We start from the raw sequence: 27965 nt of genomic DNA on the forward strand, positions 1-27965 counted from the left end.
TTCACTCACTCCTCCCTGCCAAACTCACCCCCAATAAAATTACCCAAGACAGAACTGATTAAAGCATACAAAATGTCATTGGGAATCTAATTATTTTGTGAGATGGAAACACCTACTGAAAAACACAAACAAACACACCTATCATTATCAACAATTATTTTTTCTGCATTTCTATAATTTACAAATGCTTGAACAAACATTTCCCCTAACTATTAGAGGAAAAATAAAGATTTCTAGAGACTTTGACCCCTTAAAGTCAGGCCATTCAAATGAAATTTAACAGTTGAATTTCTGATTCTTGGAAGCCAGCTGCGTAATGGAAATACTGACACAGCCTTAACTCTAGCAGTGGGAGCAGCATGGCTATAATAAATGAATCACTTACCATTTTCATGATTCTTTCCTCTCTCTAAGTAAATGCAAAATAGAGACTTTATCTGGCTCAGGCATTAAACTGTCTAAGAAGGGAACTGCTAAAATGAATTATTCACTTGAAGTCACTGGGGAAAAGAAGGCAAAATGGTAGTGGATGGCCAACATTAGAGTTGTTGCAGAATAGAATTTCAGGAAATTGGATGCAAGTCAGAAATTCAATTACTTAATGAAAGTGATCCTGTTTCACAGTAAGTCTTAGACCTATTAGAACAGGTCTCTATCATGTAAATCTTTTTGTGGACTACTGTTGGCAGATTTTTTTAAAACACCGTGAATCTTCTACTACTGCCTGACTTCTCTCAAGTTTCCAATGAACATTTTTTTTAAAAAAAATCATATTGCAAAATCCCTCAAATTTTTTAATTGTAGGATTTGAAAAATGTTTGGAATTTTGTTTACTATTTATTTTTGAGTATTCCTTTATTTTAGTGGGAAAATCCAGTTACAGATTTGCCAATTGCTGTGTCTTTTCTCTCCCTTTCCCCCTACCCCTTCACTTTGAAAGGATTATATCTAAGCCTCTGGACCCAATCATTCAAACCTGTACTCAGAAGTAATCTTTTTGTTAATAGTCCATTGACTTCACATGGATAAGAGAAACTTATTCAATGAGTGCAGTTTTAGGTCCCAAGCCCGCAAATACTTATGCATGCACATGGGACTGCTCATGCATTTAGTTGCCTGAACAATAGGGCAAAATCCTGGTCCCATGGAAATCAGAGGGAATTTTTCCATGGATTTCAATGGGGTCTAGATTTCACCCTTAGAGTTTAGTGTCTCTGCATGTACATTAACACACACATACATATGACATCATCTTTCTTGAAATAGCTTGGGTCTTCTCTCTATTCTCTCATATTTATGCTTGCTCTCAGTTCATAGGTAGGCAGACAGAGAGAGAGGATGCCTGGAGGCATGAAGTCATGCTACATGTCTGTCTTTCAGGTCTCCAGGGAACCTGCTGCAGGTGGCCAGCAGGAAGAAAGAGGAAGAGGGGCAGAAGGACTCCGCCGCGCCTTCCCTCCAGGCTATGCTGCTGGGGATCGCTGGACAGCTCCCCACTGGCCACTGGCAGGGCCTCCTTTGTGCTCTTACCGCCCCGGGGCCAGGCCCCACCTACTGCCACCTTTCCCGTGCAGCCGAAGACGGGGACAGGAAGAAGCGGGGCGCAAAGCCCGATGTTTCGGAAAAAGCGTAAATGTGAGCGAATCCAACGGTCTACGCTGAGGCGGGCATTGCTAGGTCCGGGGAAATCCCCGCCTCCAGTCAGGCTTCCCCATTTCTCCCTAGTTCAGAGCTTTGGGACGTGCATGCCAATGCTTCCAGTCCACATCGGGACTGCAAATCATTTAAAAAGAAAAGGAGTACTTGTGGCACCTTAGAGACTAACAAATTTATTTGAGCATAAGCTTTCGTGAGCTACAGCTCCCTTCATCGGACGCATGTTAGTCTCTAAGGTGCCACAAGTCCTCCTTTTCTGTTTGCGGATACAGACTAACAGGGCTGCGACTCTGAAACAAATCATTTAAGCATCTCAGGAAGAAGGGTCTGGAGTTGGGGGGTTATTTCTCTCCCTATAACTAACTGTTTGTGAACAGGTGCAGTCCTAGTTCCCCGTTAGAAACAGCCACACGTCCTGGCTCAACAATTCACTCCTCCAGCACTTCAGTGCAAAGGTTTTTATGGCTGCGGCCAGATCAGAACCACCATACACAGGCAGGGGCATGATCGCTGCCTCTGTCACTGTAATTCTGGGATTTCCTGTTATTCTGAATCAAATCGAGCAATCTGTTTCAAGCTATTCCCAAAATAATAACCCGGGCAGGGGAAAATTCCTGCATGCAGCCCTTTCCCCATGAGGTTAAATGAAATACAGCCGGTACCGCATTCGTATCCTATTGAAACCGATACTGTTACCTGTCAAACTTTTAGTATCATAGCTGCACCTTTTGCTAACAAGTAATTAGAGGCCACATTTCCCCCAGTTTTGGATACAAATTGGGTGGAATGAGAAATAATTTGCAGATTAATGTAAACAGGCACCAGCAAATCTTAACTGCAGAGATTTCTGAGTGCTGTGCTCGTCAGGGTTGCTGGCTGCGCTGCGCGTTGACAGCAGGTGGTCAGTACTTGCAAAGGGTTTGAAGCACCCACCGGGGCAGGGTCTAGGAGGGTGGAATATTGCTACGAATGGTGATTGTGGTTATTAATTGTGCCTTGTTGTTGCTCCGGCGGGACGATCCCTGGTGTAAGTGCCCCGAGGGAGAAGACGGAGGGACCCTTACCTGCCCGAGCAGCTCTTGCAGCACGGCTCGCCGCGCCGCGCCCCGCCCCGCCCGGGCTGCGTTGCACTGCAGGGAAGGTGGAATTCCCCGCGCAGGGGCGGAGCAGCGCTCGCGCTGGCTGGCAGCGACAGCTGCTCCCGGGATTCTCCCCGCGCCCCCTCCCGTCCCTCGCTCCTCGCCTCACGCCGCAGCTTTCCCGTCCTCCAGGTGACGTCATGCCCATTGTTTTGGTTCGCCCGACCAATCGGACTCGCCGGCTGGATTCTACGGGCGCCGGGATGGGCCCTTCGTGGCGGCGGCAGGACTCGCCACTGCCGACCGTAACGCATTGCGCAGGGTGCACCACCGCCTGGTCCTCCTGCAGCTTTAACAGCTCTGACATGGAAACGTCGCTGCAGTTCCAGCCGGGCTTCTGCTCAGAGCAGGAGCAGCAGCGCCCGCGCCCGCATTGCCAGCCGCCGCCGCCGGGCCAGGGCAAGCAGAGCCTGCTCCAGCAGCACAGCCCCTGCCGCCAGTGCAACAACTGCACCTACTCCGGGGCTGCGGCGGGGGACAGCCTGCCGCTGCTGCTCCGCACTTCCTCGCCCCTGTCGGGCGCTTTCAGGACCCACTCCTCGCCGCTCTCCTCCTCCGCCGCCTCCTCCAGGCAGGGCAGCCAGCTGAACGTGAGCGAGCTCACCCCCTCCAGCCATGCCGGTTCGTCCAGGCAGCCCCACCCCCACCAGTACCACCAGTGCCACCCCCCCCAGCCCCAGTACCACCAGTGCCAGAGCCGGCAGCAGCAGGCAGCCAGCCCCAGCAGCAGCGTCAGCAGCGGCAGCACCCACCCCCACCACCCCCACCAGCCGCCGCCGCCCCACCAGCGCCGGGAGAGCAACCCCTTCACCGAAATAGCCATGAGCAGCTGCAGGTACAACGGCGGCGTCATGCGGCCGCTCAGCCACCTGAGCTCGTCCCGCAGGAACCTGCAGGAGCTGGACTCCGAGTCCCAGCCGCTGCAGCCGCCGCTCTCCAGCCCCGCCGCCGCCGCCTCAGCCCCGGAGATCGTGGTGTCCAAGCCGGAGCACAACAACTCCAACAACCTGGCGCTGCACGGCCCCGGCCCCGGCCCCGGCCCCGGGGGCAGCGTGGGGGGCGGCAGCCAGAACAACAGCGGCAGCAAGTCCAGCAAGAAGAAGAACCAGAACATCGGCTACAAGCTGGGGCACCGCCGAGCGCTCTTCGAGAAGCGCAAGCGGCTCAGCGACTACGCGCTCATCTTCGGCATGTTCGGCATCGTGGTGATGGTCATCGAGACCGAGCTGTCCTGGGGCGCCTACACCAAGGTACCTGCCCCTCCCCGCTCGCCTCCCTTCCAGCGCGCTATAGCTGCCGGCCACTCTCTCACTCCTCCTGCTGCTGGGCTTGCTCTCTCCCGGGCCCCAGCCTCCTACCCTCTCTCCAAGGTCCCAGCCGCAGTTTGATCTGTCCCCTGCGGGGAGCGACTCCCACCCAGTGCATGCCCTGCAGACACGCTCCGCATTCACTTCCACTAGGCGGGCAGACACGCCTGCCAGTGTCACCAGTGTCCGTCAGGCGCTGCTCCTTTGCCACATGCCCTACAAACCTGGGAGGGGAAGGATGAGAAGGACAGCGGAGGAGGGAGAGCAGGGATTTAAGAACAATTTGAAAAGAAAAGTGTATTTTCTAAATCAGCCGTTTAAATCACCACGCTCAATTTTTCATTCTGCCAGCCAGGGTCAATTTCTTTGGATTTGCATAATGCTGTAGACTTGAGAGAAACTTTTTTTTCCTCTCGGGCTAGAGCGCTCCATCCCATTGGCAGTCCCTAGAGTAAATTGGTTTCCCAGTGGTGTTGGCTGTCCCACCTGTACTGGACCTGCTGCTGAAGCAATGACAAGTAGCCCTTTTGATTTAGGGCAGCTATTCTTCATCCTTAAAAGAGAGAAATCAAGTCAGTAATCCTGGTCTCTGTTATGCAAGATAGATTTTCCCCCATCACAGTTCAGAAGGATGAAGGACAAAAAGTCTTTTTATAAAGGTGTATGTCTTTTCATGGACACTCAAATGTTTTTCTGTTGCAGGAGTCGCTGTATTCATTAGCTCTAAAATGCCTTATTACCCTCTCCACGATTATTCTGCTTGGTCTTATTATTGTATACCACGCAAGGGAAATTCAGGTAATGTTTCACTTTATAAACTACCAAACATTGAAACTGTCGGTAATGAAAAGACTCAGTTTTCAAAAGGCATTCTTCGGTGAGTAATTACTTTTTTCCAGTATGTCAGAAAAAGTTCACTTTGTTTCTACTGAAGTTTACTGAATCTATTTCAAAGGGATCTTAAAGAGATTAAATATAATACATTGATATTCTTATTAGAAGTTATAAAAATGTCTGTAATATGCTGCATAATCATTTATTCTGAATGACTGCATAGAGTATTCTGTGCACACTTGTTGTTTTATGCTATAAGGGGAACTTTTTAGCCCAGAATTTAGAGCTATATTATGCTGATCCATACATCCTCATTAGATCACATGATTAATTGTAGAGAGACTTCAGTCACCTCTAGATATGAAGTCTTCACCATACTGCCCTAAACACTGAAGATAAGACAATAGTTGGGAAGAAAAAAGATAAATAAAACAAGCCATAGAATGTTTAAACTGTGAACAGATTTTTTTAATGCCACAGAAATTACAGGCAGTTAGTAAAGAAATGTGAGAAAAAAAGTGTAATGGTCAACTAAGTGTTGTCTTCATTAGTATTTTAAAATGTATCTTTTCAGGACTTGTAGACTTCCTTCCATAAATAAACCAAATTTTCAAATGGGATTTTGCTCAGCTAAGGAGTGAAGTATTGTATTTATAATCAAATAAGGATAATCTCCACATTAATTTTTCTTTGGTGTTTTATTCCTAGATGTATATAATCCTATTGTTATTTCTGACTATAGAGAACTTGTGGCTTAAGGCAGCAGCGAATATTTTCAAGGACAAAGAAACTTGTTTGTGTTGTATCAATTAACAGAAAGAAAAATGGAACACTTATAAAGGAACTATAATATAATTGTGGTTGCAGCTTGTTGGTCCCAGATATTAGAGAGACAAGGTCAATGGATCAACTTCTGTTGCTGCAAGAAAAGCTTTTGAGCTACAACAAAGTTGGTCCAATAAACGATATTACCTCATCCACTGTGTCGATCTAGAATATAGTTGTTATATAAGCGTAAGTACAGGCTTCTACCTGCTAATGTTAGAGTAAAAGAATACTGTTTTATCTGAGACCATTTGCAAAATAGGACCCTGATCCTGCAGTCCTTATACATGCAAAACTCCCATTTCTGAATCGGGCTCTAGTTTCTTTGCACTAAGATCATAGAGCTGGGAAGCCTGTTAATTTAATTCTTCTTGAGTAGTTGCTGTGGAAGTGTTAATATAAACTATTGGAGGACTTAAGAAAAATAGAAAAAAATAAGTTGATATTTCTGTAATGCAGAGTTCTTTCCCCTCCACCCCAGTGTTTCTCATAATGAAAACTGTAGAAGTATGTTATGTAAAAATGTACTTAAAAACGACCTTCCTAGATATTTCAGTTTCTGTATGCAATTCTGTTAAGAAACTTTAAATAGAAAATATAAAGAAATTTTAAGATAAAATCAGTTTGAAAAAATTTGAGTTAATTTTCCAAACTACAGTAAAATAAAAATTTTAAAAGTACTCAAACATTTGTTCATTAAATAATCGCCATGACTAGATGATTTAGATTTAGATTATTGCCCTCCCCCAAAAAAACAACTCACAACCCTAACCAAAATAAATAATAATAATAAAAAAGCCCTAACATTTCTGAAGTTTGGAGAAGTCAATGTTTTGTAGAGAAATGTGCCTACAATTGAATTGATAAGGGAACTCTAATCTACAACAAATCTAAAAAATATACCACTGATTTTGTCCTAGGATTTTGATTAGTACTGATTGTTTAGAAAGACTGTAGATTTACATTTGTCCGCTAAATTTTTGCAAATAATAATTGCTACAGCTGGTAATAAAGCTGGAGCTTGTGCGTCTTTCTGTATGTGTCTTCTCCAGTTGTTAACAAAATATAAAATAATCCAGGACTTCTGTTCTTCGGCTTATATATATGAAATCAAAGACCTTACAGTAAGGTTGCCAACAGCCCCTTATTACAAGGGATGTCCCTTATTTTTTTTTTATCTCTGTACAGCAAGAAATACCCCTGGTGAATGTAGGTGAGTACTGCTGCTTATTATTATTAATAAATAATGTCGGGGCGGGGAAGGGGCTAAGAAAACAGTCCCTTATTTTTGAAATACAATGTTGGCAACCCTACCTTACAGTGCCTCATTTGTTTTTCTGGTTGGTAATAAACAAAAATGCAACTTTGGTTGCATTTCTGTGAGTTCTTCTGGATTTAGTGACCCTCTTAGAAAGCTTCCCAGTAAATGACATGATATAGAATGAGTAACACCATCTACTAGCTTAATCAAAGTTAATATAGTTTAACACTGCCTGACAGCATTAAAACTAAAAACATACTTAGTTGCAAAATAGTGATACAGTTTCTTTTCATCAGGAAGGTACTATAGGCTGCCAATAGACATTGTAGGGTTCTGGATAAACTGCAGATCTTCAGGGCTCAGTTTATTTACCTGGATAACGAAGAAGGAGATCAACATGGGAAAGGGCACTATACCACTTTTAAGCTGACAACATTAAATATCCTCCTTATTTAGAGACAACCTACTTAAAACTTTTTATTCACCTTTCCGTAAAAAACAAACAAAAGCAACATAAATAGCCATATAAGTAGCAAATAATAACTGGATGTATAAGTGAATGTTACACTTCATGTCTGAATACAGTGGACACAATTTAAATATTTTGGCTTGTAACAGAAATGGTGAAATCTATTCTTCAATTATTGTTCCATGAAAAATATTGCATAATCCTACTAACAGTAGATTTAAAGAAGATCAAATTTTTATCCATCTGTTTTCTGAAGGGACATCTATAGTGTCAAATTTTTAACTTCTGTTAACTTCAATGAGAGTTTATCTTGAGTGAGGACTATAGGATTATATTTATAGAGCTGTGCATACTTGACAATGAAGGTTTTATTGTTTTGGTTGTTTTTTTTCTGGAGGCTTGTTTCAATTAACTATTTGTTAAAAGAAAAGGAGTACTTGTGGCACCTTAGAGACTAACAAATTTATTTGAGCATAAGCTTTCGTGAGCTTCAGCTTACTTCATCAGATGCATCCGATGAAGTGAGCTGTAGCTCACGAAAGCTTATGCGCAAATAAATTTGTTAGTCTCTAAGGTGCCACAAGTACTCCTTTTCTTTTTGCGGTTACAGACTATCACAGCTGCTACTCTGAAACCTGTCACTATTTGTGTAAACCTAATCTCAGATGAGGATTAGAATGGAATCAATGCCCAAACACAGAAGTGTTGAGACTGTGCTAGTCAGTACAGTGCAAATTAACAGGAACTCGTTGAGTTAGCAAACAATATTCTGGGGATTGGAAGAATATCCATATTCTCTGTTTGTAGTGTGATACGTTTTACAATTGGAGGGAAGCAACGCTACTTGGAAATAAGAGGTATTTGTTCGACAAAACATGATGCAGAGTATTTTGTGACAAATGATGAAAGTTTACAGATTGTTTCTGCTCTCAGAAGTTCTCTTGACGGCACCTGATGGCCTAAAATGCCTACTAGCTGGAATCAAAATTTCTTCTTCATTTTCAATGACATATTCCCTTGAGCTACTGCTAATGGGAAGTCTGAACAATGTGTGGTTCAGTCCTTCACTGTATTGGAGGTGAATGTGTGCTACCAATTTAAATGTCTGTTCTGATGTATTCTGATAGTAAAACAGTCAAACTGGCAATAAAGCTAAACTTTGCAGCTTGCCTGTCCAGACCTCACAAGGATTCTATCTTAAGGATGTTTGGTAAGCGGGTTTTAATAGAATTATGAGGTTCCTTCACAAAGTTATTTTATGGAGGAAATTTTATATTACAGCCTTGGTTGAGCTGATACATGTTAGAGTATTATTTTGTTAGACCATGTATTCAATAGTGAGAATGCAGAAGGGCAGCAGTTCCTTGTGCCATAGCTTGGTTTATTCTCCTTCAGCACCGCAGACAGCACCATATATTGGAAATTCTCTTGGCAGTGCTTGGCTGTGATGCTTTACGTCCTGGTGTTCTAAACAGAAGCTATATGTAAACATCATTTATAAAGAATTTTCAGTTTCCATTTAAAAATGCTCCTGGAAATGCAAGGTTTAAATACATTTTTATTGGCTTTTGATATTAACTGAATAGAAATTCATGCTTTTTGAATGCACATTAAGTCTTGCATTCTAAACCCATTAGCAAAACAAATTCATTTTTATGCTCCAATAAATGTACATATATCAAGGCTTCCTGAATACTACATTTCTAGAGTATTAGGAAAAGGATGATGTTTGCATGTTTTGCAGCCTTTTTAAAGTGTTTTTTAAACAAATACGTTTTTGAAATAGACTTTCAGTGATTGAGTTAGTGTATTATAAAAATGTTTATTTTTAAACTCTCAATGGGTAAAGGGGGATCTATTACAATAATTTATTAAATTTCTAACTGTTATGTTAAAGCTAGCACAAATTAGCTGGATCCAGGACATTTTAAAGGTGAGGATCATACTTTATTCTTAGCTTATGTCTTTGTGAACAAGGCAAGAACATCAGGAGTCAAAGATATAGACAGCCTTAACACTGAGTTTTTTTCATTTGTCTCATATCCATAATGCTATGAAAACATTTTAGTTGGGAGATTATGAAATATGCATTAGCATCCCTATCCAGGCTAAAGAAGGCTCAGTGACTTTTGGCCCATGAAAGATCCATAAACCTTCTAGTTTCTTCAAAGAAACTGTTCTCTGTTTGGAGGAGAAAGTATGTCTCCATGGGGAAAGCATACTCAATGTTGTCACTAGAGTCCTGACACAGGATAGCTGCTTCCCTGGCTGCAAAAGTCTGCTATGGAAGTTTTTGAGATCGGTAGGGTGAGAATAATAAACTTTATTTTTATTGGCCAGAGACAAACTAGTGGCCCATCATTCTAAGGCTTATCTAATATCCCACTGAGGAACTGGGAACCTGTATAATGGAGACAGAAACTCTCCAGGGCTAGTGGTTTACTTTTACAATTATACATCATAATTTATGGGATAATCTTTTCTATATGGACTTTTAGTTTAAATAGAATGTTTACTTTAAAGTTATAAACCCAAGAAAACTGTGGGAGAATGAATGAATGAAAATAATGAACCTTGAGAGATGCTGTACACATTAAATTATGATGATTGAGGCAATTTTGATTTCTCCTTTCTTTTTATTTTAAATAAAGCTGTAATAAGTTTAACTATAGGGTTCTAAATTTTGCCACCTTTGTACATATTGAATGAAATGAGACATAATCTCTATGATTTCTGGTATGCACTACATACCACATATCATTTAGCAGTGCTTTACTTATAAAGGGTCTGCACACACAGAGGTTCTTACATTATTGATATAATGGAATGGTAATATATCATTGCTTGCTGGGTGGACAGAGCTGCACCACAAATTAATTATGTGTGTTGCTGTTGGTTTACCACAAAATGGGATTGTTGGCATTTCTTGACCTGTCATGCATGCACAGCATAAGTGTGTGTGGCAGGAAGGCCAATATGGGCAGAAGCCACCAACAAGAAATTGGGAAAGCTATGGGTGGAGGGAGACAGGAATTTTTATTCAACATTGATTCAGCATAAGGTAAATAAAAAGCACATTGGCTAAATTGTCTGCAATACTTCATTTTTAGGACTAGCAGCTTCTGATTCCAGAGCTGACCTTTATAAGTCTTTAGTGACAGTATTAAATGTTTTTTCTTTTTGAGCATTTGGTTGAAAGTTTTGAGGAAAAGGAAATAGCTCAGATGAATTTCATCGTTACTGTCTCATTTGATGAATGAGACAGCTAAAAATAAAGAATACTAGAATGGCAAAAGTTGCCCTGTCAATTGCAGTTAGTACAGTGTCAACCATGTCAAGAATGTGGAAATGTAATTGGGCATTGAATCACTGTGGTTTTTTTTCCATTACTGAGCAGTTAGATAGTTCAGTGTGTCTGAAATAGAATTTGATTAGGGCTGTCAATTAATCACAGTTAACTCAAGCAATTAAACAAATTAACTAGATTTTAAAAAATCACAATTAATCGTGAGATAGAAAATAATCACAATTAATTGCAGTCTTAATCACACTGTTAAACAATAAGGGAATACCAATTTAAATTTATTTTACATATTTTAGATGTTTTTCTACATTTTCAATGTTATTGATTTCAATTACATCACAGAATACAGTGTACATTGCTCACTTTATATTATTATTTTTGTTTACAAATATTTACACTGTAAAAAGGATTAACAAAAGAAATAGTATCTTTCTGTTCATTTCATACAGCTACTGTAATGAATGAATGTGCAACTTACAAATGTAGAATTTTTTTTTACAAAACTGCACTCAAAACCAAAACAATGTACAATTTTAGAGCTTACAAGTCCACTCAGTCCTACTTCTTGTTCAGCCAATCGCTAAGACAAACAAGTTTGTTTACATTTACGGGAGATACTGCTGCCCACTTCTTATTTACAGTGTCACCTGAAGTGGGAACATGCATTCACATGGCACTGTTGTAGCCAGCGTTGCAAGGTAGTTACATGCCAGATATACTGAACGTTCGTATGCCTCTTCATGCTTCTACCACCATTCCAGAAGACATACTTCCATGTTGAATTAAAATTGGTATTCGATTATTGTCTAACAATGTGATTAAAACTGTGATTAATCATGATTTTTTTTTAATCTTGTGATTAATTGTGATTTTTTTTATCATTTGACAACCCTAAATCTGATAAAGTAAGGAAAAGGCTAACATGAAAATTTTGGGTTGGTTTCCTTCTGCTGCTTTGTGATCCTAAAATACACAAATGAATAGGATACATTAAAAAGGAATTATTGGTAGTTTTTGCTGATTCTATTTTTGGAATTAATTATTTATTGCAAAAATGGATAAGGCATCTGATATACAATGTGTAAGGCACTCATTCTATGTATACACAGTATGTTGCCAAATACTATTTACGTAATTTGAACAGCAATGTATAACATGATTAAAACTTGTTCTTCCAAGATAGAGAACATAATGTTGAATTATGTTGACCGTAATGATGTTGAAATTCATAATTTGTACAGGGAAAATTTTCATAGCAATGCATGAGAAATTAGACATGTTACTCTGATATTACTGGAGGTGGCATTGCCTTTTTTTCTCAGAGCTAGATGCAGCTCAGACCTTATTCTCACAAAACTCACCACAAAGCAAATTTTTATTGTTAGACGGGGTCATGGTGCAATGAAGTTTGAGAACCTCTGTGTAGGCTGAATAGATTATTTCCCTTCGTTTGTCAAATCAACACTATTGAGTAATTATTTAAAGCCTGATCTGTATGTATTTTAAGTGTTCCATCCAATCTGATCATCTTCCTCTTTCTAACTGAGACCAGCTATAGCCTGATTTTTCAAAGGTATAAAGCACCCATATCTCCTGTTGACTTTAATAGAAATTGTAGGTTCTCGACACCTCTGAATATCAGATCATTGTAATCCATATATAAAAAAGAGGGACTGAGGTGATGGGAAAGAACAATGTAACCTGGTCTAGGCTTCCAACTAACGTTAATTGAATGAGAGTTCTGAGGTCTAATAAGCTTATATTCAAGGACGCTCATCTGCAATAATTTCTTTTATCAGATAAATGGACCATTGAAGAACTGAATGATTATAAAAACAACTAGCCTTGTTCATCCAAGTGCACCATTTGAGCTTCTTTCATGTGTGGCTGTCATAATGATGGCCGAGCTAGTGTAATTACTATTTGCCACAGCATGAACAACTGGCAAGAATATTAATTATTACACAAGTTGGAAGCAAAACAATTTGGAAACTGAGGGTCAGATCCTCAACTTGTATGAATTGTTCAATTGCACTCAATGGAGCTATGACAATTTACACCAGCTGACGCTGTGACCCATAAGCTACAGGGTGAACAGCATAAAAATTTAAAGGTAAGTATAGACAATAGGCCTGAGTCTGCTCTCATTCACTTCCGTGCAGCTTTTTCTGTTTTACATCAATTTAAGTGAAGTCAGTGAAGTGGAGTCAGGCCCAACAAATGTAGAATACATTTCTGCGATTTGATTTATGAAATGTATGTCTGGTCTACTAACTGTGGTGTTCTGGCCTTTGAATTTGATTTGATGTATATGTGTATAATTAACTTGAGAGGGGGCCAGAACAGGAATAGCAGCTTCGACAGAGCTTCCACAGCATCTGGCCAACTTTAGTCAGTATAATTAACCCTCACTACCAATATAATCCAATCATAGGAGCTGAGTTTTTCTTTTCCCTGGGAGTTCTCCACCCCTGCTCTCTCCCAAGGCTCCACCTCCTCCCCCAGGGCCCCACCTTTGCTCTGCCCTGTCCCCCAGGGCCCTGCCCTCGCTCTACCTCTTCCCACCCCCACTCTGCCGCCTCCTTGAGGGCCCTGCCCACTCTCTGCCCTCTCCTAGCCTCCAATCAGTTTTTTGGTGGTGCCCTGATCAACTGATTGGGGGTGCCACCAAACAGCTGTGGCTGGTGGTTGCTAAGCATTTTTTCCATGGGTGCTCTAGGGCTGGAGTACCATGGAGTCAGCACCTATGAATGCAATCCCTTTTTTTATTCTCATTCTAAAGGATGAACCATTTTAATATTTTGGACTTGTGTAATTAGTCTTAAATAAAATTTAAGTTACCTCTAACAGAAGAGGCATTAGAGAGGATGTGCTATAATTAATTTTGTAGTTTAGTTTTGGATAAGCTGGATGTATTGGCTAATAACAATGCTTTCCTTATTTACCTTTTCATCTGTTTTTAATACTGTTTTGGGGTAGCAAAAACAAGAGTCAGATTTGTTTGAACCAAGTGAAGTAGAACGCTAGTCTGTTGAAAAAAGAAGAGAAACAGCTCATGACTGAACAGAGAAAATCAGTATTCAATATCAAATATTGCTCCTTGTTTTAATAGTATTTAATTTTTTTGTAATTTTACAAAACCTATTACATTTGACAGGTGGATGAGAAAAGTCCAGTCTGAAAATTTGGTCTATGCAATATTTAACCATTTTACTTTTAGTAGCTTATGTATTTTCACTGTGACTAGGTAGGTCAACTTTGTCATGTTACTTTAATTTTAGAAAATTTATTGAAACAAACTTCATAGTTGCCACTGGGTCACATTTCATTTTTATAGAACATCTTTCTGGTTTAGAAAGTATTCTTGTGTTAGAGAATAGTAAAACATGAAGCACTTGCTGTCACTTAGGATCAATTTGTTTTAAGCTAGACTTATGCAACTGAAGATACCAATAGTTTGTTTTATGTATCCACCCTGTGTATACCCTTTTTAAATATTGCTGTTGAGTATATGATACATTTCTCTTCTACTCTTCAGTAGAACAATCCCTGAAATTGACCTCATTGATCAGTGTCAAACTAGACCCTCAAAAAACTAAGTTTTACATTTACCTTTTTAAAAAACTTCATTTTAAAGAAAAGAAAACAAGTTGGGAGTTCATTCAAGGCCTGATAATGAAATGTGTTGTGAGACATACAGTGCTGAGTGCCTCCTACAATGTGCAGAGTTGTCTCAGCTCCCATTCATTTGGTGAAGTTGTGGTCACTCAGCACCTTGCAGAACTGAATTCTTATTGAAGGAGTAGCCCATTCTTCTTATGAATAACCTTCAGCACAGCTGGCTTTGCTCCATACTGATTAAGACCAGGAGCTATGGCCTACATGATTTTTTAGTTTAAAACAGCAACATGTGTTTATATTTTAAAAGCCGTTAGGTTTCTTTATTTTAAATATTTTTATTAAGAGTCCTTTATATTTTGTGTATCTTTCTCTCTTAAAAAGTAGATATATTCTTAAAAATAACTCTATTAAAATTGCACCTTCTTATACTACAGATGTGCTTCATTCATGTGTTCAGAGCCATATCTGATGACTTAAGTGGAAAAACAGAAATTTCTACTTGTGTGAACACCTCAGAGCCCACATAGTGAGCTGAAGTTTATCCCTTGAGCATTATCAACAGAATTGTTTACTATGTTACAATCAGTTGCACCTGAGCAAACCCATTGACGGCAATAAGACAGCACAGGTGTCACTGGAGGCATAACCAGAAAATAAAGGTGTTGCACAGGTGTAACTGAAGCTGTAATTTGGTTTGCAGAACATTAATTACTGGTGATAATGCTTTAGAAGGAAGAAACCCAGCTTGACTCTCAGAGCCTAGGTTTTCAGGAGTGGGGAGGATGGTAGCGATTTTGTATAATGAGCATGTTTTTGTTATGGAAATAATTGGAAGACAAAAGTATATGACCCCACAATGACATTTTTGCAGAGTCACTTTTTTGAGTAAAACTATGTTCTAATTTTCTCATCTGCAGTATGTCATAAGTATTTCATCTGCTGAGATATGAAATGTATAAGTTGTCACGTGTCAAATTGAATTTTGGTAAAGATTTTTGCTTTGAACTGTTTAAATGGTAGCTGCATGTCTTCCATGAACAGTTAAAGATGTAACCACCTTACCTCCACAGGTTGGTATAGGGTGTGTGTGTGTGTGTGTGTGTGTGTGTGTGAGAGAGCGTATAAAGTATGAAAAAAAACTGAGTACATTGTAAATAATATGCTTTTCGCTGTCAAAGTGACTTCAAAAAGTCAGGTTTCAGAGTAGCAGCCGTGTTAGTCTGTATCCGCAAAAAGAAAAGGAGTACTTGTGGCACCTTAGAGACTAATCAATTTATTTAAGCGTAAGCGTTCGTGAGCTACAGCTCACTTCATCGGATGCATTCAGTGGAAAATACAGTGGGGAGATTTTATATACACAGAGAACATGAAACAATGGGTGTTACCATACACACTGTAACAAGAGTGATCAGATAAGGTGAGATGTGGGTTCTACACATCTTCTGCCCCCACCCCCTGATGGTCATAACTCACCTTACCTGATCACTCTTGTTACGGTGTGTATGGTGACACCCATTGTTTCATGTTCTCTGTGTATATAAAATCTCCCCACTGTATTTTCCACTGCATGCATCCGATGAAGTGAGCTGTAGCTCACGAAAGCTTATGCTCAGATAAATTTGTTAGTCTCTAAGGTGCCACAAGTACTCCTTTTCTTTTTTCAAACGTCAGTTAAGCCTCTCAATGCTTTTGTGAATTAAATAATTATAGTTATCTGCCATTTCATAGATGGGAAAACTGAGGCAAGCAGTTTGATTTTTCCAGGGCAAAAGAAGAAATTGTTGTGAGAGCTACGACTGGAACTCAGTATTTTCTGGCAGCCAGTCCTGTGCTCAGTGAGATACATGCCATTGAAATGAGAGGCATATCATACAAATATGACTTTGGCTGCAATATGACACTTAGACTGTGACATACAATAAAATAATACTCTCATGAATGTGCCATAGTCAGGAAGCATGTCTATAGCATAACTCACTGTAACTGATATGGCATATGGTACACACTACATCCCCTACAACTTAATGTTGCAATGCAAAAGATTCAGTGATATTGTATTACTGGGCTATGTTGGTCAGTGTTAGGATGCATTCTAATAGTATAATGTTGAAAATCTCCATGAGTCACTAGACTGCTGTTATGAGCATCTGTTCAAGCCTCCTTGGCATTTTGATGCCTTTCACGGGACACTATCTTAGGCAGTCTTTCTTTACACACTCTTGACCAATATATGTGATATATTGGACTACAATTGTGGGCCAGTGCTTCAACTTTAATTTCTCGTGAAACACTTCAGTGTGCTTCAGATAACGAATGCTGTTGCTGATAGGAAGACAATTATACTATCAGGTAAGTCCGTTGACGAGGAGCCTATGGTGTGATTACAGCCTGGTGTTGAGGCACCTTGTTTTAACACCGTAGCACCAATCTTTTAAAGTGGCCTTGACCCAATTTCTAAAATTGTCCCCACAGATTTTGCATGTGCAGAACCCACATCTCAGACTGTAAATTGTTCAGGACAAAGTCTATGTGTTCATATATGTCTGGACAGCTCCTAACATGTTGAGTCACCTAGTGAAATATAAATAGTAAATAGAAATAACAATTTGCACTTGCAAATTTTGTAGTTAGCCATCAAACAGCTTTCACTGGCAACACTTCAGGGGCTATTTTTGAAGATCACCGATATTAGTTTAATCCCAGATATGGGAGTTGCTGTCAGCTGCACACCAACGTGAGGTGTGTCATGGCAAAACATTACCACAGAGTGAGGTTTGCATTTATGAAAGTGCATAAACGGGTGGGAATCATATTGCCCTTTTATCTTACAAAGTCATCAGTTTGGGACATTAGCATTTTCTTCTTCAAAAGGCATTATGACACAATAAGGGCCTGATTCTTTTAGTGCTCTTTTTCATTGCAGTCAGTATTTCTGTGCAAGGAGCTGATCTAACTCAAATTCTTGACTGTAGAGTGCAGCTGAAGTAACTGGGTTGTGCACAAAGGATAGGCTGATGGAGAAGAGAGCCTCTGTCATCCAAACTGCAGTAAGGTAGAACAGCTTCTCTTTGGTCACTACTATATCAATTTGTCACTCTCCTGATCCACCCACTGGGGTACTGCATTGTATTGCCTCCTGTTCAGGGCTGGTCTGTAATAACACAGGATGGCACTAAGTTGTGTCTTGCATCCAGTTTGGTATGAACAATTTCCATTCTGTTGTGAGCTCTCAAATGATGGTTTGAGACAGCAAAGTCAAATGAAGGATTTCTGTACAATGAAAACCTGCATTTCACATTTGGTTGTCAGATAAGAAAAAATTGTGATTTATCTGTTGGTATTTTGTAGCCATATATACTTGGACATGTACCTGCTTCCCAAAGGTAGTATGGGACACCACTGGCTGAGTAGAGCCAAAAGAGAAAATTAGCAGTGAAGGGACAGTGCTGGCAAACCACAGTTTTCTACTGCCGTTTGGTAGAAAGAAACAGAAGACCCTGAGCAATTTTTATTTTCAATCTCAGGTCAGATGTGTTAGTCAATGCACCTAGGAGTTTGAACTCAGATAAACACTTTGTATAGCAGGCAGTAAGTGATTTTAAATTTCACCTCCCTACCTGGTGTTTTTGTTTGGTTTTCCATGGTTGCCAGACAATGGGCTTTTTCCTAGTCTGCGCTGCTGTGCAGAATGCAGTTTGTGGAAAGGAAGCTTCCTGAAACATTAAGAAATGCAGTTATCTCTCTATCTTGAAAGTGAGGAAAATGATGGGGTTAGTTGCTCTAACTACAGTCCAGTCTCATTTATAAACACAGATTGCAATATTCTTGCAAAACTATTGGCTATGAGGATAGATAGAGCCTGTTTTTCCTGGGATACTTCACATAAACTAGATGGGATTGGTAAAAGTGAAGCATTCCAGTAATAACATTAGACTTTTTGTTGATGTGTTAAACACTAATAAAAATGTCAGCAACCAGGCAATGGCAGTAACCTTTGATGCTGAGAAAGTGTTTGATAGAATAGGCTGGGATTTCCTTTTTTATGCTTGATAGATTTGGGTTTGTAAGGATTTTGTTGGTGGATGAAGCCATTTTATGCTGATACAGCAGCTTCAGTCACAACTAATGGTGCAGGGTAAAAACCATTTTTACTACGTAAAGGAATGCACCACATGTCCTCTACTTCCTCATTTATCTGACCCTGCTGTTGAAAGTCTTGCTTTATGGCAAAATTGTAACTTGCTGTATGAAGCAGCACAATGAAGTAGGAGGGCATGAGGACCCTGTATGCTCCCCTGTGTGCTTTACCCAGATTACACTCAGGGCATACTAGGGACAGAGGGGCTGCTGTGTTTCTGCTTTTCTTGGATAGCTGGGTAGGGAGTCAGTGGAGCCTTGTGCCAGTATGCCAACCAGTGAGATGGAGATGAAGGTGGATAATCTGGGTGTAATCTGCAAATACAATAATCATACAGCTGTGTTTAGTGCAAAATAGTGTGTGTTGTCCCAGAGTAGATTAAAAACTGATTTTTAAAGATGCATCAGATTTTTTTTCTTTTTCTAGAGGGCAGAGTTAAGGTGCGTTAATTCTGTGCTTCTGTACCGTAGCATCTTTGGATATCTTTTAAGTTTAACGTTATCTTTGGAATTTCTTGGATTTGTAATGCTTGTTTTTAAAATTAGTTACAACATCCCTGTAATGTTTTTACCCTTAAATTACTGGTTTATCCTCAACTTTAACTCCAATTAACATAGTTTTATTTGGGAATTTCCTTAGATTTTTAAAAAACAAATCATATATAAACAGTAAACAAGAAACCCAAAGAGCATGTTATGTGTATTTCTAATTGTTTTAATATATTAGTATCAACCTTACTTTTTTCCCTTTATTTTAACTTTTAGGGCTAGGTTCACCAGTATGTTCTGGCTGCTTTACCTCACTCTGGACAAGTGCAAAGCACCCAAAGTGAAATGGCTAGTATCCTCCAGCTTCTGACCTCCACATTCAGACGGTCTTCTCTTAACCCCTGTCCCTCACATTCCCTTACACACACTCCTCTAGATTTCTTAGGAAGGACGCTCACTTTCAAAATGGTGACTCCATTCCATTGTTCCCAAAGGGAGAGAAGCCAAGCTGCCTTCAGGGAAGGTGGTGGCCTCCTATATTTTTGAGGCCACCATTTCCCATGAATTACAGAACCACAACTAGTGTTTCCATAACATTACTGAGTGGGGTGATTGGATTAGCGCACTGACAAAATTGGAGAGGGATATCCTACTGTCTGAAAGACAGATGTTTGTTTTAAGAGATTTGGCCTTTCTTTCTGGGGTTTTATTTGTATAATCATCAGTGTAATGTAATTATGTCCCTGTATTATGTATCACTCCAGATGTGCAAAGGGAACTTAGAGCTGCCTTAAAGGGGCAGTTGGGGATTCCACTGCCATGTGTTATAAAGCTGGCATAGGTGGCTCTATGCAACCTTCTCTCTTCTTGGTAGTAGGTGTGTTTCAGAGCAGGCCAGAGGTGGAACTGGGGGATGGGGTGTGATGGGACCAGGTGGGAGTTGGGGTCAGAATGTGTTATCCTTGTCAGTCCCTGAGGAACCATGACAATCTGGCAGAAGCTGGAGCAGCTATTAGATTGCTCCACTTGAGGTGTGGGCTGCTTTGACCCATGCTAGCCCCTGACATCAAGAGAGGCAGAAACATGGTTTAAAGCTATGTATGCTTCCCCTTCTCCCCATCCCTCATCAGCTGCACTGAGAATGAACTTGGTGCAGCTAAAATCAAGCCCAGTGTCTTGGTTTGTAACTTATATATAAGTGCATAAAGGGATAAATGCCTTTCCCTTCTCCTTCCCTTTTTAACACAAAAATAAAAATATTTTATTACACTGTTTATTCTCACATTAGGGAGAAAGAGGCCATGCATTTGTGTTAAATTACACTTAGATTACCTGTTAAATGAAAAATACTTTCATCAGTGGCAGTTTTAATACAAATAATTTCATTTAATATTTAATAGTATCATTTATTGAGTTATCTTAATTCAGTCACTTACTTATGGGTCCAAGGAGTGTCACAAATCCAGATCGTATTCGTGAGTGGAGGATTTTATATTTGGATCTGTGATTTGGCTGAAAGATGAGCTTTACACATCTAGATAAATAGCTCCCTATTGACTACATATATGATGATGCTTAAGATTGATGATTATTCCAGAAACAGTCCAGAAGAAATTATACTCAGTAAATTAGCTCATGATATACCTTTTTAATTCAGGAGAATGTAACTTTTGGGTTGTCCTAAATCTTTCTCCTTTTGGCTGAAAAAACACCTCTTTATTAATAATAAACTCATCTAATTTCTTTGATCTCCTGATATTTTTATAGACTTACAGGAATCACTTAACTCACTACTGAATTGCAGTCTTTGCAAAATTTTCATCTTCCCAGCACCACTAAGACATCTGTTTTTTACTGCAAAGCCTTTGGATCGAGCACCTTGACAATTCCTCTAGCCTGGAGGAATTCTTGGGTGGCATAGAGCCACTGTTGCAGAGTCTACACTCTGCTTGATTCCTGCAGTGGGTATGTTTGAGAGGAAAGGTGGCATCACCGGGGATTCCCTATGTCCCAGTGATTGCTGGCTGCAGTATTGGCCCCTTGGGACTCTGGAAAGTGAGCAGTTAAAGCCACCTTTGTCGTCTTAGGAGTCATGTGGACAAAGGATGGAGCTAACACTCCGGCCCATAGGCCATGTCTATACTTACACCTAGATCAGTGCTGCTGTGATTGAGCAGCAGTGTTGATTTAGCAGGTCTGATGAAGACCCACTACATCGATGGCAGAGAACTCTCCCATCAACTTCTGTACTCCAGCTCCCCGAGAAGCATAAAGTAGACTGACAGGAGAGCATCTCCTGTCGACACAGCACAATGTAGACACCGCTGTAAGTCGACCTAAGATACGTTGACTTCAGTTACATAACTTATGTAACTGAAGTAGCATAACTTAGGTTGACTTACATCTGTAGTGTAAACAGTACCAAACAGTGTTGTTCAACAGCTCAGGAGAGGAAGTGAAGAAGAATGCTGTCAGTATCCAATTGAAAACAGAGGGGAAATGTGTGTGGGCAGAATGAAACCTTAACTGTAGTGTGATCAGAACATCCTGATTAATATCTGTTCTTTTGCAAAATGTGCCAAGAAATATTTGGGCTAGATTTTCAAAATGGTCCAGGACCATGTATTTAAATGTATGCACAAGTCAGACAACTATACAAATGTTACTTAAAACACCTGTTTAGCTATTTGCATGCACATTTGCCAATGTGTATGCACACATAATAACTAAGCATAGAATTCTGGGTGCATTTTTATTTGCAGACCTTGGCACTCCATGTGTGGACCAGATTTCCAAAATGACCACAAGTGGTCAGACCTCAATTTTATGTCTCATCCAAATGACAGCACCTCTCTAATTCTGTGCCAGGAGAAGTGGCTTATTACTGTGTCAGATGGAAGTGTGCCACCTACCGAATCACCAGCACTGTTACTTGCCTCACAGTGAGGTTTCTTATGCATTTGCCGACCTATATAGTATTCACAGGAGAACCACATGGTAGGATGTTAACATTCATGGAAAACTCACTTTGTATAATTTTGCCTAATAGCATCAAATTTACATAAACAGTAACATGCAGAAAATTGTTTTCATGATGACATTAAGGGACACATTTTCAAATTGTCCCCTTACTTTGACATTTTTACAAGCAAATTAGGCATTTATGCATGCAAATGATGTATTTGCTTGTCTAATTACCCAATTTGAACAAATGATGTGTTTCATGCAGACAGGTGGTTATACCAACAAGAGTTTGTGGACCCATTTTTAGTGGCCCAGTGAAAAGTTTGTCCTTTACCCTGTATGTAGGTAACAATCTATCATACGCTACAAAATAAGCAAAAATATATTACAAGAGTATTTTTAAGGTGCTGTGTCACTGCTGGGTTATATGTTGATTCACCTCTTTCTGTTTTGTCATGCAGTAAGTGTTGGATTCACATTGGCCTTATACGAAATTAGACATAATAAGAAATTCCTTACTCTGTGCCATGCAGATTTGTATCCAAGACTTGTTCCTGTCAACCATGCTGGAGTACAGCAGCCCTCAGTAATTTTGACAATCTCTCCAGGCTTAAGGGGGGAGAAGAACAGACCCTGGGTGACCTATAGATCAGTGGTTCTCAAACTATGGAGTGGGCCTCTCAAGGGAGGCATGGAAATGTATCAAGGGAGGTGTGTGGGGTGGGTTTTTTTTTTTTAAGAGCTCTAGCTGTCAGCCCTGGGTGGCTGGGGCTTGTGCAGAAAGGCCATACACATCTGGGAGGTGGGTATAAAGGGGACAGCTGGAGCCCCACCACCCCAGGACTGACAGCTGGAGCCCAGAGTTGACAGCAGAACCCTGCCACCTGGGCTTTGGCTTTCCTTCTCCCCTCACCGATCCCTCACTGGAACGTGGCAGCAGCAGCCCAGAAGTAAGGGTGACAGTGGGGCGCTAAGTCTGCTGTGAAAAGAGAGGACAAATATCACTTTTCACCATTGCCACCCTTACTTCTGGGCTGCTGCTAGCGCAGCACTAGCTTCAGAGCTAGGAACCTGGCCAGCAGCCGCTGCACTTCGTTCTGCCTTCAGAGCTGGGTGGCGATATATGTACTTGTGTCTATGGGGCGTAAACAACTACAGACAGAAAGAAGGGGGGCCCGATCAAATAAGTTTGAGAACCACTGCTATAGATCATTTTCTAAAAAGACAAAGATGTATCTACTGAGGATGGGATCTTTTTCACCCCCAACTTGGAAAGTTGTGGTGAAGGTGTGTGGTGTCTGCTCTTGACCACCAAGAAGAAAGGATGTTTTCTCCTTCCAGTCACTTATACTTGGCTGTGTGTGGTGGGGAGGAGATAGGGTTGGGGATTGCAAGAGTAATATATTTTCACTCTGGCTGGCTCTAGAATGCTTCTTTTAGTCAGAGATTAGTGATGTTTTTGGAACCATGGGCAGCCTTTTGAACTAGCTTGATGTGGTCACTTCAGAAGCAGAAATACCATTTCCAAAACTGTAGTAGCCTCTGTAGCTATAACACCAGGGTGATCCAGAGAGCTTCTGAGGACTGGCAGCCAAGAAAGTTGTGTTTTTCAATCTTGTGCCCTTAGCTTTTCCAGTTATATTTTATAATAATAGAATGGTTGGATTGTCAAACAGTGAACAACAGTTTCAGTCACTTGCAGTTTGGAATCACAAGTAAGCAGCGGCTGAAATACTTTGTTGAATGGGGGGTCTCTAACATATCATGAAGCAGTACAGCTGATCCACTTATTGTGTATGTGCTGCCTTTACGTTTCTGTTTTTGTATGTTCTCACAGTACTGAATCAAATAGCAATAGTGTCTGAAAATTTGATCTTTTACCTTAAAATAGATTATAAAGAAGCCCTTAGTAAAGGTGTCCTTAGTTTAATTTCATTGCCCTCCATATTCACCAATATCCTGTGAAGATCCAGTATGAGTCTGCTGTGGATTTACAAGATTAACTTCTATTTGTGCACTAGATAATTTAACTTCAGGCAGTCTCCAGTATAAGAATTTTAGAGAAAATGTTTGTGTATACCTATACTGAATTTCTCTCTTTTTATTTTTATATAATTTGGGTTGTGAAGTGCATATTTTAATGTCTTATTGTGTGAACATGGAAACAAAAAATTGTTGCAAGAATAAAAGTAGACGTGATATGTTACTTTTTACATTATTTATATCCAGTGATGGAAACCTAATATTGTCTATAAAGTTTGTTGCTTTTTAATAAATAATATAGGATTAATTTTTTTCATGCCACAAGTTTGAAATGCTTCCTATAGACTCAGACTCAAAGACTTTGTGGCCAGAAGGGACCATTGTGATAATCTAGTCTGACCTCCTGCACATTGCAGGCCACAGAACCTCACCCACCCACTCCTGTAATAGATCCATAACCTCTGGCTGAGTTATCGAAGTCCTCAGATCATGATTTAAAGATGTCTATTTTCAGAGAATTCATCATTTACTCTAGCTCATACCAGCATGTGACCCAGGCCTCATGCTGCAGAGAAAGGTGAAAAACTCTGCCAATTTGACCTGAAGGAAAAAATTTCCTGACTCCAAATATGGTGATCAGTTAGACCCTGAACATGTTGGCAAGACCCACTAGCCAAAGACCTGGGAAAGAATTCTCTGTAGTAACTGAGAGCCCTCCCCATCTAGTGCCCTGTCTGTGGCTGTTGGGGATATTCACTACTAAACAGTCACAAATGGGCCACATGCCACTGTATCAATCTCATCCTACCATTTCCTCCTAAATTTATCAAGCTCAGTCTTGAAGCCAGTTAGGCTTTTTGCCCCCATTGCTCCCCTTGGGAGGCTGTTCCAGAACTTCATTCCATCTAATTTCAAGCCTAAATTTGTTGATGGCCAAGTTATATCCATTCATTCTAGTGTCAGCAATGGCGCTTAACTTAAATAACTCCTCTCCCTCACTGGTATTTATCCCTCTGATGTATTTATAGAGAGCAGAAAGCTCCTTGAGTCTCTTCTCATAAGGTACCAAGTATCAGAGGGGTAGCCATCCACAAAAACAATGAGGAGTCTGGTGGCACCTGAAAGACTAACAGATTTATTTGGGCATAAGCTTCCGTGGGTAAAAAAACCCACTTCAGATGCAACTGATGCATCTGAAGAAGTGGTGTTTTTTTACCCATGAAAGCTTGTGCCCAAATAAGTCTGTTAGCCTTTGAAGTGCCACTGGACTCCTCGTTGTTTCTCTCATAAGGTAGGTTTTCTATTTCTTTGATCATGCTAATAGCCATATTCTGCCCCTGTTCCAGTTTGAATTATTCATTCTTAAACATGGGAGACCAGAATTGCAAACAGTATCCCAGATGAGATCTCACCAGAGCCTTGTATAATGGTACTAGCGCTTCCCTATCTCTACTGAAAATACCTCGCCTGATGCATCCTAGGATTGCATTAGCCTTTTTCACAGCCACATCACATTGGCAGCTCATAGTCATCCTGTGGTCAACCAGTCCACATTTCTTCTCTGAGCTACATGGGTGTGATGCTGATTAGCCATATATTTAATTTAGGAGTCCTTTTAAATTAATGAGTTATGCCTGAGCAATAAGGAAAGAACAGAATCCGTAGAGTAGAATCCTCAGGTCAGTACACAGGCAAAACTCCCATTAAAATCAGTGGGAGTTTTGCCACCATATGGATTTTAAATATGGTTGCATACATTCCATAAATATGGAACTAATAATGAGAAAGTGCTTCTTCACTGCAAACCTGTTGTACTGATTTTTCTAATATAAATTTTCCTTTCATCTACATTTTTCAAGAAAACTTGAGAAATTTCCTTTATTTTCCTGTGAAATTGTATGTGAGAATTGAAAGGTGGATGAGGAACTGGTAAAAGGGGAGACTACAACTGGTCATACTGAAATATGAACTGTCAGGCTGGAGGGAGGCTACTGGTGGAGTTCCTTAGGGACTGGTTTTGGGACCAGTCTTATTTAACATTTTCATTAATGACCTTGGCATAAAAAGTATGAGTGTGCTAATAAAATTTGCAGGTGAGACAAAAAGTTAGACAGTATTGCCAATACAGAGAAGGGCTGGACTCTTATACAAGAAGATCCAGATTACTTTGAAAACTGGAATAAAAGAATTGGGATGAAATTGAATAGTACAAGGTCAGGCACTTAGGGACTAACTACAAGAATTTTTGCTATTATCTGGGGCCAAATATTAGAATTTTTCTTTTTCAAATTTTGTAAAATGTGAAAAAAATATGGCAAAACCTTTGAAAATGTAGGTGGCCTTTGAAATTTCAGGTGTACCTTTATTGAAAGCAACAGAAACGTAAAATCATTGAGAGGAAAAATAACATATATTCCATTAAGCTCTATTGAAGGAACTAGTTCTACTTACATAAAGTTTGAGTAGGACTGATGGATTTCTTCCACTATGACATACAGATAGACGTGTTTTCATAATATGTATTCCATACTGAGATTTTAAAGATATTAAAAATTTAATTTCCTACATTAAGTGATTCAATAACATTTTTCTTCCATACGGAATTTTTAAGATCAAATTTTAATGTCTACTTTTACAAATGCATATCTTAAATTGAATTAGACTTAAGGTATTGTTTTTAGAAAGCCGTGGCAATTCTAAGTATAGACTTTTAGCAGGAGATTTCTTATTGTCTTTATCAACAAATTCTGTAAGGTGTGTGTGTTTTTTGTTAAGTTTTAAAACACTATTGGCTTAACATTTATTTGGCTTGTTCTAAAATAACTAAACTCTTATAACTAAACATTTAAGTTGCTTATATGTTACAGAGACAGATTAAGTGACGTCTGTCTTCCTCAAATTCAAATTCAGAATGTGGGGTTTCTGTATTGTCTCTCTCTTTGGCAGACAGGCAGGTTATTGTTGACCTGTTGTTTCTGTACAATTGGGCTCTCCAAATAGTTGAGCCTCTGAAATAGCCATTTGATCGTTCCTTGAACTGAATACCTGATTCTGACTACATTTTTGCACACTAAATTCTGTTGTAGTCTTTCAGCCTCTTTACTTTTGGAAAGTTTGGCTCTTTGTATTTGCTAAATACAAAGTGGCTCAATTTTGGCAAACAAAAATTTAGAAATTTGACTTCATACCAGTATTTAATAGAGAATTTCATTTCCACATCTAGCATAAAAGGCTTGCTATTCAGAAAGTCTGTAGAGAAGGTTTTGAAATAATTTGGGAAGTGTATTTGAGCAATTTATGACCAATATTCTGTGTACAGGTTGCCTATGTGAAACTTAGTCTATGCAGTTTCTTTGGCATACCACAACTAGTTGGTGCTAGTACTGAAGTAAGCAAAGATAAGAATGATATCTATGATGAAGGTAAAGAGCATTAAAGAAAAAGTAAATATTTGCATTAAAAAATAAGGTAGATTTCATTTTTACCAAAAAAGAATTTGAAGTACAGCTAGCCAAAGACTCAAAAAGTAATAGCAAAAAAAATTATAAGTACATCAGTAGCAGGAAGCCTGCTAAACAACCAGTGGGGCTACTGGATGCTCGGGATGCTAAAGGAACTCTCAAGGACGGTAAGGCCATTATGGAGAAACTAAATGAATTCTTTGCATCGGTCTTCATGGTTGAGGATGTGAGGGATATTGCCAAACCTGAGCCATTTTTTTTAGTTGACAAATCTGAGGAACTGTCCCAGATTGAGGTGTCATTAGAGGTGGTTTTGGAACAAATTGATAAACTAAACAGTAATAAGTCACCAGGACCAGATGGTGTTCACCCAAGAGTTCTGAAGGAACTCAAATGAGAAATTGTAGGACTACTAACTAGTCTATAACCTATTATTTAAATCAGCTTCTGTACCAAATCACTGGAAGGTAGCTAATGTGACACCAATTTTTAAAAAGGGCTCCAGAGGTGACCCC

General features: G+C 39.9%; 1 protein-coding gene and 1 long non-coding RNA gene across 3 annotated transcripts in view; one reads left to right on the forward strand and one right to left on the reverse strand.

Annotated features, from left to right (window-relative positions):
• Positions 1–2860, reverse strand: part of LOC140911512 (uncharacterized) — a 101724-nt gene extending 98864 nt beyond the window's left edge. Inside the window, exon 1 of the long non-coding RNA XR_012159003.1 lies at positions 2721–2860. This is a non-coding gene — a long non-coding RNA (uncharacterized lncRNA). The remainder of the gene's footprint in view (positions 1–2720) is intronic.
• Positions 2861–2935: 75 nt separating this feature from the next.
• The window catches only part of KCNN2 (potassium calcium-activated channel subfamily N member 2), a 108090-nt gene continuing 83060 nt past the window's right edge, over positions 2936–27965 (forward strand). Inside the window, exons 1-2 of one of the 2 annotated variants that reach the window (XM_073344727.1) lie at positions 2936–4045; positions 4805–4900. In XM_073344727.1, the coding sequence (XP_073200828.1) occupies positions 2936–4045; positions 4805–4900 (1206 nt within the window). Of the gene's footprint in view, positions 4046–4804; positions 4901–6950; positions 6975–27965 lie in introns of those variants that run through there. The other variant, XM_073344728.1, reaches the window with a different exon arrangement.

The sequence above is a fragment of the Lepidochelys kempii genome, chromosome 5, assembly GCF_965140265.1.
Source record: "Lepidochelys kempii isolate rLepKem1 chromosome 5, rLepKem1.hap2, whole genome shotgun sequence".
Taxonomy (NCBI): Eukaryota; Metazoa; Chordata; order Testudines; family Cheloniidae; genus Lepidochelys; species Lepidochelys kempii.